Below are 13,257 nucleotides of genomic sequence, written 5' to 3'. Positions count from 1 at the left end.
TAACAGCTCAACAAGGTGGGCTACTTTTTCCCAAACCTGACTCGCTGCCAGTTTCCTGGAGGACGCAAACTAATACCAACTTTAAAGCCTAAATTTATCAAATCTCCTTAAAAGTTTACGCCACTTTCAATACGGAATTCTAGCCTGGGGAAACACTCGTGCTTCTTACCTGAACAAGCTATAATCGTACAGAAGAAAACCTTGAGAGTAATAACCAATTCTAGCTTTAGAGAGCACACTGCACCCCTTTTCAAGGAATTTAAAACACTCGATATTTTTAAACCGTATAAATATCATCTTGGGGTCCTTATGTTTAAGATGGATTTTAACTTGTTAACATAAGACTACTCTTTTCACGAAATATTGACATTCACATAACACTAGATCTGCTACTAAAATTCATATTGGAAAGGCTCGGACCACTTTATTTATGAAAACAGTCAGACATCAAGGCCCCCTACTCTGGAATCAGCTCACCCCAATACCTTCATTTAGAACTGTGCACAGCTTCAAAAAATACATGAAAAACCTACTTATAACCAGTATCGTCTAAAATGACACCACCTGTATTAACTACACGCGTACCATGATTATCAATTCCAAATTGTCTAATTTGTAATTTCCTAAATATGTTCTGTTAATTTTTCTGTTTGTTTAAAAACTCTCAATAATATGTATTTATGGCTGCATAGCAAACACATTGTTAAAAACAGTTTGATTACAACCAATCATTGTTTTGTGCTATTTTTTGCTGTATGCATTACACCTTTCACCGTACTTTCACTTCATCAATCAATATTGTTTATTGTTATAAACTAAAACAAATTAATTTATATTTTAAAGGGTCCAGGCTCCTGGTGCCCTCCTCTTTTTTCTTGTATGTTTTATGATTATTTATTGTGATATTTGGAAATAACAAACAAACAAACAAACAAACAAACAAACAAACAAACAAACAAACAAACAAACAAACAAACAAACAAACAAACAAACAAACAAACAAACAAACAAACAAACAAACAACTAATTTTCATACATTTCAATAATAAGTTGGTGTTTTATTCTCTTATTGCATTTCACAGTTCATTTAGACAATGAAGTGATGATGTAGTTTTCATATTATCCCATTGTACCTTACATTAAATGTACGTGCCTCAATGAAAATGTTTATATTTCGACATAGCTTAAAGGCACTGGACACTATTGGTAATTACTCAAAATACTTGTTAGCACAAAAGCTTACTTGGTAATGAGCAATGGATAGCTGTTGATGGTATAAAACATTGTGAGAAACGGCTCCCTCTGAAGTAACATAGTTTTTGAGAATTCTGGTCTTTGACAATTACAAAAGGTGCCCAGTGCCTTTTCAAGTCAGCAAATAGGAGGAGAATGTCATTTTCAAAAATGAACTTGTTCATACTTTGGCTAGATCCAAACAAAAAGCTACAATCATACCAGGAAACAAGTTCTTCACATTATTTGGGGAAAACAAAAAACACCAATTTCTGTCCATCTGATTTTGATTTGGACAATCAAATTAAGCAAAGTGAGGATTTGGGTACTTTTTGTAACACAAAAACACAATGTCCACAGACTTACATTAAACTAATACCGTTTGAAAATAATGATAGTAGAAAGCGTACCTTAAAACATTAGTTGCTGGGGTGCTGTAGTTTTTGAGAAATTAGTAAAACAATGAATGAAAATACGTTTTTACATGCTAAAATAATTTTTGTCTCATAATATATGATCACTGAGACGAAACATTTTTTCCTGACATTGTTTTACTCATTTAAAAAAAAAAAATCAAGCACCTCAGCAAGTAATAATTATTTCCAGGGAAGCTTTCTACTTTCATTATCTTCAAACTATGTAAGTTTAATGTAAATCTGTATAGACATTGTGTTTTTTGTCCTACAAAAATTACATACAAAGACCCTTTAACAAAAGTATCATTCTTTACAAATCCTGCCTTTCAACTATAGAATTACTACAGTGTATGTTCAATTAATATTATATGAATACCCTTAACATAAGAAATAATAAGAGAGCTTTTACAGAGTAGCAACTTCCATCTAGATCAGGGTGCTACATCTAGACAACCACAAAAGTGAGCATAATAAATTAAATTGGAATGAAAGGTGAATTGCAATGGAACAGTTTCTAAGTTAATATTGGCACTTGACTAACAGCAAAAAAATTCCTTTATTATTTGAAATATTTCTCCATGTTTATATTTAACCGAATACATGTCTATTTCATGTCTTGTTTCTAACCCCCATAACTTTGTGGAACTGTACATCCATCAATACAAATAAAGTTTACATCATGACAGCAGAATAGCTGAACCCCTCCTACTGATACACAATTCAAAACCATTTAAAATTCACCAACCTTTACAACCCCTTTGGTTTTGTACACTCATGGTTTAGAGCAGTGTTGCTGACAAGCTGTACTACCACTCAAAACCATTCAGATGGTTTTGAGCTGTGGCATACACTCTGTACATTACTTTAGGCAAATGGTTTAAGATTGTCACCAGGGGCAGATTGATCCCCACCCCCCTGTTATCACTCAAAGTCATGACAAAGTGTGATCCTTGATGCACCACTCAAAATAATCCCCATAGGATTCTGTACCAGCTGCACCACCATTCAAAAACCATTTGGGGCACCAACTGTTTGATACTATTCAAAAACCATTCATCTGAATGGTTTCAAATGGTGTATCAACTTAATTATAGTAGGAGGGTCCATAGACTATATATAATTTTCCTCAAACTGGCAGCCACCAGCGAAATTGTACTTGGCTTGAATAGTACAGACAGTGGATATTGCTATACCTTGAACTACATCTTATTTGATTGCATTCTTGCATAAAATTGAGAACGTTTGGTTATAAACAAAAATAGAAGATTATTGTTAAGAAAGTTCAGTTACAAATATATATATATATCAGATTTGCCATTATTTACATACATAACAGATGGTGACATGATCGATTGTGACTACATCTTAGCCATGGGACACTTGATCAACTGATAAACAAAAATCAATTCAACCACTGAGTTGGCAGTGCAAATACAATTTGTGTGTGTGTCACAGCTTCAGGACACCATGCTAAGCTTATGAAGGTTCTTCATCTTCTTTAGTTTAGTGACGGTACTATATGCAGCAGAACCTACCAAAGCTTTATTCATCATCTCAATGTATAGTGATGATACTTTACACAATGTACAGTAGTACATACAAGGAATGATGCAGTGCAGAGTGTAACAAAGTCACTGTTATATCATACAACTGTACCACCCGAATTTACTGTATCAACAACACAGCAAGGTGGATGATCACAAAATGCAGAATCAATGTGTCTTATCTTCAACTGTCAATGAGCAGCCCATCAAGACAACCTTCTGTTCAAGGTTCTACATGTTCTTGAAGTGATAGGCCCATGCAGCGGAACCACCAAGGTTATTTTTCCAAAGATCCAATTCAACCAAGTTGGGCAGATCACACAGTGCAGGAGCAATATGTGTCATATCTTCATCTGTCAATAAGCAGGAACTCAAGACAAGCTTCTGAAGATTCTTCATCTTCTTGAAGTGGTAGGCCCATAATGCAGCGGAACCACCAAGGGTGTTTTTCCCAAGATCCAATTTAACCAAGTTGGGCAGATCACACAGTGCAGGAGCAATATGTGTCATATCTTCATCTACCAATGAGCAGAAACTCAAGACAAGCTTTTGAAGGTTCTTCATCTTCTTGAAGTGATAGGCCCATAATGCAGCGGAACCACCAAGGTTATTTTTCTCAAGATCCAATTCAACCAAGTTGGGCAGATCACACAGTGCAGGAGCAATATGTGTCATATCTTCAACTGTCAATGAGCAGTAACTCAAGACGACCGTCTGAAGGTTCTTCATCTTCTTGAAGTGATAGGCCCATAATGCAGCAGATGAGGTTGCTCCTGATAATGCAGAATATTCTTCAGTACTCTCATTCAATGTGCACGTAACCAATTCTACTAATGAAAGATTCGTCATTAAGCTCATAGAGTCAACCAAATCTGACATACACTCACCCAAGTGACAACCACTTATCACTACTGACTGTACCTTGTCAAGATAATCAGTTTGTTTGTTTTCCTCTGTGTGGGTATGAACATTTCTAAGAAAGTATATGAATGACTTAAGAGTGTCCATTTTCCATTTATGAATGTCTATCTGATCTGTTAGAACATTCTTCATGAACTCCACGGGGGGTAAATCTTTTGACTGGCCCTCAAAGTAGCAGTGGAGGCCTTTCAGCGTCTGGCTTTGTACTTTAGTAAGTATTTGTAAAATGCCATTAGTACATGCCATATTGTCACCAGCACAAAACTGCAAAACATATTCAAAATCATTACCTTTAAAGATGATTTCTTCCAGGTTCCTCTGGAATTCTACCTTGTTGGTTTCTAATAAGCTTTGTAAGTATTTACCAGCACAACACTCTTGAAAAGACTTATGCAGGAACTCAATGCTGTTGTGACTTCTCATTCCCTTCAAGACTTTGTGTCTAGTAAGAATACCTGCTTTTATGGCAGATTCAAGCACATTTGGTTCATCAAACACTTGTTCAGGAAAAGCAAGCTGTTGTTTTGGAGCAAAAAGACCCTGCAAGGCAATCTTCCCAAGTTCATTTGTTACTTTCGATATCTCATCTGATGACATTTGAGTTTTTCTGTGAAATATGTACTCCAATACCTCACTGTAGATACGATACAGTGTTTCTGGGAGTTTAGAATCCTCTCTCCACAAAATACACATCAACAGAAGTAGCATTGGACTCTTTGCCAAATCAGATAAAACATTTGAGGATTTGATCATCTGAATAAGCTTTTCAGCTTTAACGTGCTCCTCTGAGTAAAATCTCTTCACATACTTCTTGATATCTTCCGTATCAAAACCTTCAACCCTGACCCGTGTGACAGGCTCTTGAATTAATGATCTTGTCACTAATTTGTTGTAGTGAGAGGGGCGAGTGGTGACTACAACAAAACACTCTCTGTCTTTCTTACAGTTCAGGATCTTTAGAATTGAACCAAATGAGGCTTCATCAAGGGTAGGGGTCTTTAACTCATCACAGCCATCAAATAAGATCAGTACTTTGTCTTGATTGTGACTGATAAAAGAACTCAACGAGTTCTTATCTACACCAGTATCTTCATCTAAAACTTGTTCAAAAATTGAGTCAATTAGCTCTGTGCTTTGTTCAACTGCCCTCATTCTTATAACAAATACAAGCTCAAACTGCTGCAGTGCTTCACCACATGCCCAATCATAAGCCATCTTATCTATGATGGTAGACTTCCCTCTACCAGCTAACCCAATCAAAATCACCCGTTTTATGCCATCACCATGTCTTGTTGTCTGCAGGAAAATATCCTTATAAGATTTCAATTTGTCTCCAGATTTCCACAATGTTGATTCTGTAAAGATATCTTCGATATGTTTTGTGTCATCATCCTCCCATGGTATCAGTTTCACATAGGTACTCCTATAATGAGTTCTTATTGCCTTTCTACAGCTCTCTGCAGCGACCTGGGCTTGATCTTTCGTTGGATGGGCTCCTTGCACACTTCCATCATCTGATTGAAAACAAAAAGCGTGATATGGAAAAAAATGAATCTTGATTCAACAACATCAATAATAAATTCAGAAAAACATTCAGAGATGAATGTAGCTTGTATTTCTGGAGTGGCGTGGCTTAAAACACCATCCATTTATATTTATCCATTTATAATTGTTTGCTGACAATCTGATAGCAGCGTTAAATAAGGGAATCAATGTGTGGTCAAGAGGTTTTCAACAAGTGGTTTAGTCCCAACGAGGCCTGCGAAACTCATCGCAAGTAGCGACGCATCGTAGGGTTTGCGATGCGTCGCAGACCTAAGACACGTCGCAGCTGCGACGAGTTCCACAATCAATTTCACCAAACACGTCGTAAGCGCGACGAGTCGCAACTCAAACCATTTTCACTCTTAATAAAAACTACCCTTTGGACGAGGATGAACTGCTAAAGTTCTGCGGCTGTTTTATGTTGTGTACAACTTGGTCATGAAACAGTCGTGTATTATAGTTCATTCAAGATGGCAGACACTCAACCGTTTCGGACTAGTGTTTAATAGGTATTTTTTTGTTTTTTGGTTTATAATTATTTATTTGTTTAGTTGTTTTAGTTTATGTGTGTTCGTTTTTTATGCATGTGTTTGTTTTCTTTTCTTTTACCCGTCCCTTTTTTTTTTGGGGGGGGGGGTAAATTTCCATTTGTTGTCTAGGTGCTGCAAGTTACCTAGCCTTTATTCAAGGCGCACGCGGCGGCGGCATTCGATTCTTTATTTTTTTTTTCGTATCGATTTGTATTTCTATATTTTTATGCCAGTGTAAGTCACATAAAACTAAACTAAACTAAAACTTGTGTCTTCCCGATTGGTTCACGGAAGTTACGTGTGGTAATTGTTATGTCCTTTCATGCATTTTGTACGTAAACAAATGAAACATAGCATTCTTACGACGACCCTATGGGTCGTCGTAACTTACGACGTGTTCTTCCTCATTGTCAAGGAACTTGCGACGTATCCAACGCATCGTAACTTTGATGAAATGGATTCCATACGCATCAAAACTTACGACGTGTAACCGGTCGCAACTTGCACTTGCGACACTTCGCATAGCTTTGTGAAATCGGGGGCTGGTTCTTGATATTTTTACTGAGACGAAGTCAAGGTAAATTATAAAGAACCAGGCCTCGGCGGGTTTAAACCACTAGTTGAAAACCAATTCAACACACTTTGATTCCCATTCAAAAATACCTTTTCGGTAAAAAACATCATCACTCTTTGGTCAAAAAGTAAAATAAATGCAAAAATAAAAATTGTTAAATGATTTCTTTCAACACAACACCCCTCCAGCTATGAAATGGTAAAGCCCTCCGCCGCCTTCGGGTAAACAACTCCTTATAAGGGAATACTGTGCGCGTGGTGCGTATCGCGTGATGTGGCACAACTGTTTCAGCCTTTGCTCTGGACCAATAGGAATGAAGAAACTGTCTTACAAGAACAGGTACAAGGTCACGTGTCATGCCCATGAATTAACACTTTTTACCGGTCATAAACAAAGGTTTATACTATACCCACGTGACGCGCTCTTCACAAATAGGAATATCGAAACTGTCCGAGGTATTTATGAATTGTTACATTATAACATCCCTTCAGTCTCCTGACAATGACTCTAGAGCAAGCTAGTTGAACAATTAAGACCAATTCAAGAACTGACTCCGTGGTAGTACAGTTATTAACGATTCTATAAGCTAAAGTAGTAGTCCCAGCCAATTTTCTATACTTTCTGCCCACCCCAGTAGTTAAAAAGCAGGAGTTCTTTTCAGAACTGAGAAGTCTCCCGAACATCTACTCCGCGGTAGTAGAATAATGAAAGACAGTTCTCTAAGAACAAACTCTACCCTGCAAGTAAACACACAAACCAAATATATATATTGATACCTCACCATGCAATGCCTCAAATCCTATAAGCCTTCAATATGTTTTTTTCCTTGAGAATGAAACATAATTTTGTTTATGATACTTCTACAATTCATATTTGAACATTTCTGGTTTGTCTTGGCGAAACTTTTCAATATTGGTGCTATTTCAGACAAAATTACTTTTTCTTTTTTTCTGAAAGACGCTACAAGTAATAAGTCAAACCAATGGTGGAAGAAAATGCCCATGGTTAAACCGAGAAGATTAAATTCTTTAAATAATGTGTTTTGCTTATAATATCAAAGTTGAATTTCAAATGAAAACAGACTTTGTCAAATCTTTGAGACTATTAAAGGAACATTACAGAATTGGTAAGGAAAAATCGTCAAAGATGATGATAGTAGAAAACATCCCTTGAAATATTCCATATGAAATGTCATATTTGAAGAGAAATAAATAAAACTACTTCCCCATTTGGTGTTTATTGCACAGTGAGCGTTCTATTCATTTAAAAAAAAAAAAAACATGCAAACTGTGTGATCGTTGTTTTCACTTTTTTTTTCTCGCGACCGAGATAGTCGATGGATCTCAAACTTCATCAGGTTTGTCAGTTTATGTACATGGTGGATAACAAAAAGTGCTTACACTGCCAGCAACAGTTTTGTTATAAAAACAATTCTGTTATGTTCCTTTAGGCATGACTATCTTAGATTGACATGTTTCTGATTGAGTAAATTACCTGTTGGTTTCACTGCTGAATCCGAAGCTTGTTTCTGTTTTGATGAGGCAGTTAAATTCTCAAATGCAGGTAAAACATCCTCTGGAAGACAAAGTTAAAGAGAGAATTTGGCTAACAAATTAAAATTGAAAACGGTGGAGAAAATTGTTGTGAAGCTTAACTGATTTTGGCATGACAGATGCCAATCTAGATATAGAATTTGATTCATTACTAACTCATTTTACAGACATTACTTTTGATGGTGTCACTGCAAAACTTATCACAATATATTCATTGACTTTATACAAAACTGTCCCAACTACCAAAGTCCTCTATATGATATTTAACACAATCAAAACAATCAAAACAAACCATATCCACAATTATAACCAGTTTTCAATTATAACCAGTTTTCATTGATGTTTTAAAAATGTTTTTGAGACTCGAGGTTAGTTTTCTTAACATGGTACTTAAAGGGTAGAAAGCTTCCTTAAAACATTACTTGCTGAGTCGCTGTAGTTTCTGAGAAATGAGCAAAACAAATCGCGAAAATTATTTTTGTCTTAGTGACATGGTTTTATTCAATTCTAAAAAACTACAAAACTTCAGCAAGTATTTATTTTAAGGTAGGCTTTCCTATTATCTGTATCTTCAAACCGTGTAAGTCAATCTGTGGACATTGGTTTTTGTGTTACAAAAAGTACCCAAATCTTCTAAAACAAAATTGACAGAAGTTGGTAATGTTTGTGGCTTACCTGTTGCTCCTGGCTTCAGATGTACATAGTTGATTGTACAGTGGCTAGGATTGCTAACAGCCAAATTACCGCTGCCTACTGTGTGGTGTAGAGACGTAGATTGCATCACACCTCCTGCTGTTGGCAATGAAGAAAAAATGCAATAGTTTACTGGTTATTTTACAGTCTGTTTTTATATCAATTATAGCCGTACAATCTACTGTTAACAAACAAATTACATGGAAATTGAAAATTTGTTGAATTTTAAGGCGACTTACATGATTGTCATAATCGTTGCCAAGTCAGCAATGAATTTTTTGATAGCTACATGTAAGGCAAGTTACAAACTAAACAAATACGCTGTCAATAAAAATGAACCAAGGATGTACGTTAAGTGAAGAATTAAAACCAACTTGTTTTCTTCTGTTTAATTTAATTTTTTCTTTCTATAAATAATATTCAATACAGAAATTATCTGGCTAGAATTAGTTTAGAATTCATCAACATATCTGTCCACACTAAAAAGAAATGGATGCATTTTGTATGTTCTTGTCCAAAGTATTATTCTTTTAGAAAAACTGCATGATACTGTTGAATTTAAGAATTACAAACATAGGCCTAAATGCAAGAAAATTATTTTTCTAATGCTCTTGACCCTCGGAAAAAGGTTTTGTGCCACATATAGCCGAGTACTTTTGCATAGATTTGCTTTTTAATTTTTCGTTTATAATTTTGTTAAAGGAAATTCATACTACAAATAATTAGGTTAAAACAAAGAATGCTCTTTACTAACTCTTTGTTTGTATTAGTTTTAAAAATATTGTTGTAACCCTTCTCTAGGGTTATAGGTGTATTCTTAAGTAAGTGTGCGGAATAACACAAGAAATCAAATCAAAGAAATAATTACATTGGTTTAGACATATATTTTATCCCAACTCATCGTCACATATTCATTTTCAAATCCTGCGTACAGATTGATACTAATCACAGTTTATACCTTTATACCTTAAGTTTATACCTTGAAGCATTTGTGTGTTTTCTGCTCTCACTAAGTCTCTTGTTTCTGGCAACGGTTGAATGTTTTCAACAACAGCTCTCGATCTTTGTTCTGGTTCTTGAGATTGTCTGGCCATCTCCTCCTCTTCCATGGTCTCCCCACTCTGGTCAGCCATATCTGACACAATCTTAGGATTTAAAGAAAGACATTTACTCAGATCTACCTCCATGCTCAGATGACAGATTGTTTTAATGTTTATCATTCTTATATGGATCAAAACAGTAATCTAATTTTGATTATGTCAAAGTTCATGAAATACTGGTCAGTTATATTATGATGCAGTCTCTTACCTTCAATTCAAGGACCAATTAGTGCTTTAGCCAGGCTCATTCACCCAATAGTCCAACAGATGAAACATCTTCACTGATGGGTGTAGTTAGTAGTTCTAACCATTACAAAGTCATTGTTTGACAAACCTAATTTTGAGAGAAAAAAATCAAAGAAATGTTCTAAAACAATAGATCAACACATGCATTGTTTGGAACTGTGAGTCTGTGAACGTAGTCTAGGTGAGATAGACCTCCAATCATTCGCAATGCTCTCTTTTGCACTCTTTCTATTAGGTCAATGTCCCTTTGAAGATGAGGCCTCCACGCCTGTACACAGTAATCTAGGTGTGGTCTAACCAGTTCTATGTATAGTCTGATGATTGTTGTTTTGTCTTTGTTCGTAATGGTTCTGTTGATTAGGCCTAGGACTCTGTATGCGCTTTTGACTGCCTTCGCACAGTGGGTACTTGCATTTAGTGACTGATGGATGATTACCCCAAGATCTCTTTCTTCACTTACTGTCTGAATTATACTGTCACCAATGGAGTAGTTGTGCTTGATGTTTTATTGGTTTTCAGAAAAGGGCATAGGCCTACATGTAGTACCTCAAAAACTAGCCCCACTTGTTTGGCCAAAAGGCTAGCTGAATCCTTAAGGATTCAGCTAGCCTTGACCACACAAGTGGGGCTACTCGAAAACATGACACGCACAGCTGCGAGGATGATGCAGATGAACAAGTATCAACTTATCAATTAACAATTCCTATATGAAATTATCTTGTATAGTTCTCTCTAATCTCATGATCCATCCATAAGATGCCCTTCCTCAATGTGCTTCAGCTTTCAAGTCTTCCGACTCAGGTTGTTGGTGCACTTTGTAAATGTAATACAAAACACAAAGCTGAACTTTGAGCGCACAGAGAATGTATGTTAAGTGGTTGAGTGCACAAAGTTAAATTTTTTTATCAATAATTATGACTTGTACTCACGCACTCCAAGGGATGATGTTCTGAGGATAGGCTTTAGTGGAAAGTTGGCGTTTGGGTGACGTCCTACCAGGCAGAGAAGACTATTTGGGTTTCTTTGCCACGCCTATGAAATTAATTGGCAATAAGTTTTCACTCCTATTTCCGCATAGAGGACATTGACATTGTCAACAGAGGGCGTTATTTTTGGCACCGTAAACTTTTGGTAGGTCACGTCGGCCTGGGCCTACTGAACTCTAGGAAAAAACACCCCGACTCGCAACCAGTTTCCAGGAGGCCTCCCACACAAACTAGTAGAGCCTAATGATGGAAAAAACACTTTACTTGGTTATCATAGTCATACTCAATATTAGTCCACAACACTGGTTACCAAACGACTTACTTGCTACTAACTTCAAAATAAGCAGTAAACCAGTCAAGAGCAACGCTTACAATTGTTTTTGATACGGTTATTAATAGCTCAGCATGTGACCATCGTGAGGATATTTGCATAACGCATTCTTAATTAGCCAATCAGATAGCAGGTTTGTCACACTGTTGACCAATAGCGAGCCTTAAAATGGTTCCCCTAAAATTGTAGCAGACGGCATTCTCCACTCATCGTGGGTTGTGAAGGGGTTAGTATCCCTTCGCATCAAGGGAAAATAGGTCAATTTTAATTTGTTTCAGATTTCAAAATAAAAAACAAAACAAACAAACAAGAATGTATCCTCCTTGAGCCATTTTTTTATTGAGAATATTTTACTAGAATAATAGAAGTTTGTTGGACAAAAAATGAAATTTTAAGTGACGCGCAAGGATATAATTTAGAGTGAACCGCCGGCGCCCCGAAGAAAAACGCAAAAGTGACTCCAAATCTGTTGCGCTTTTTTCAGTAGCAGTGATATTTTAATGCAGAACTGACTTTATTAAAATTATGTGAGAATTTGTTCAAATGAATTTTCCTTTTCTCACGTTATGTGTCGTTTTTATCCTCATACATTGACCGGAAACGTTTGCTGCTGGAACTAGCGTCTTTTTAATGTCGGCGGAGGATAGTATTTCCGGGAAAATTTGCACTGGAGGCAGTAATTTTCTCACGGGACCAAGTTCACCATGAAATGCTATTGGCGTTGAAGGCTCATAAAATGAACACAGCGGAGAATTTTGGTGAGTTTTCAAAGCGTTGTAACTGCAAGTGAATTACAAAAAAGCCCGAGAGAAACCGGAGGAGTTTGGGGTATGTATGCTAATTATTATTAGTAAATGCCACGGGAACATTACTACTGAGAATTTTACCGTTACTATCATGTAAAATGAGTGTGTCTGTGCTGTTGTAACTCAGCACAAAACATTCCTGACCTTAGGGTCTGTCTAGCTCTAGCCAACTAAAACATGTAACAAATTGTGAATTTTTAAATTGTTCAATCTGTGTCAGTGTTATGAAGGTATTTGTGGTCTAGACATGTAATTGGCTTAAGTTAATACAATTATAAAACAGAACTTGAATGCAGCGGTAGAGGCTCACTACACAATGGAAATTGTATAACATGAACTATTGTGTGAAACACCTGGCTTATTCCGGAGTTGACAAATAGAGGTCATGACCCAAGAATGCGTCAATCATCTCTTCGACAACAAGGTTGAGTTAATCCACATTCTCCTCAATTCCACTGATTGAGTGGAAATAAACTGAACTAAACTGAATTAAACTGACATTAAAAACAGACTTGGCAGTTTTAAATAATTTTAAGCTTGTATTCGCAGAGGAAGCAAACTCTTCGGAAAATGAACAAATTCACAGCTGTTCAAAGACTTTGAAGAGTAGTACGTACATTTCTGTTCATGAGCAATGGACAATGAAATGGTGCAAATACAAAACAAACATCAACAACAACATAACATCAAACATTACAGAACCAAAATAAACAACAGACATTATAAACTGCTTAACAACTAATAACAAAATTAATAGGTTTGAAATTAAGGGTAAAAAC

At 36.2% G+C, this 13,257-nt stretch overlaps 1 protein-coding gene across 4 annotated transcripts; it reads right to left on the bottom strand.

The window, feature by feature from the left end:
• Positions 1 to 1,855: 1,855 nt before the first annotated feature.
• Positions 1,856 to 11,422, bottom strand: LOC117296836 (NLR family CARD domain-containing protein 4-like). 4 transcript variants are annotated; one of them, XM_033779910.1, is made up of 6 exons: positions 11,285 to 11,422; positions 10,318 to 10,443; positions 9,989 to 10,154; positions 8,992 to 9,108; positions 8,258 to 8,338; positions 1,856 to 5,628 (listed from the first exon to the last, which is right to left on the bottom strand). In XM_033779910.1, exons 3-6 carry the CDS (start codon positions 10,140 to 10,142, stop codon positions 3,425 to 3,427), a joined length of 2,556 nt encoding a protein of 851 aa, XP_033635801.1. In that variant the 5' UTR covers positions 10,143 to 10,154; positions 10,318 to 10,443; positions 11,285 to 11,422; the 3' UTR covers positions 1,856 to 3,424. The 4 variants fall into 4 exon arrangements, with proteins under 4 accessions (XP_033635801.1, XP_033635803.1, XP_033635802.1 ...); XM_033779912.1 differs by having other exon boundaries at positions 8,992 to 9,105; XM_033779911.1 differs by having other exon boundaries at positions 11,289 to 11,422.
• Between the last annotated feature and the right edge of the window lie 1,835 nt (positions 11,423 to 13,257).

Source organism: Asterias rubens, chromosome 11 (genome assembly GCF_902459465.1).
Source record: "Asterias rubens chromosome 11, eAstRub1.3, whole genome shotgun sequence".
In the NCBI taxonomy this organism is placed as follows: Eukaryota; Metazoa; Echinodermata; class Asteroidea; order Forcipulatida; family Asteriidae; genus Asterias; species Asterias rubens.
The sequence above is the reverse complement of the archived record's forward strand: the minus strand, read 5'-3'. Positions and strand labels throughout refer to the sequence as shown.

Excerpts from the sequence above, each read along its gene's own strand:
- LOC117296836 (XM_033779910.1), bottom strand. The coding sequence starts at position 10,142 with ATGGCTGACCAGAGTGGGGAGACCATGGAAGAGGAGGAGATGGCCAGA. Across the intron at positions 8,339-8,991 it reads TCTGAAGCCAGGAGCAACAG|AGGATGTTTTACCTGCATTT; the intron begins GTAAGCCACAAA and ends TTTGTCTTCCAG. Across the intron at positions 5,629-8,257 it reads TTCAGCAGTGAAACCAACAG|ATGATGGAAGTGTGCAAGGA; the intron begins GTAATTTACTCA and ends GTTTTCAATCAG.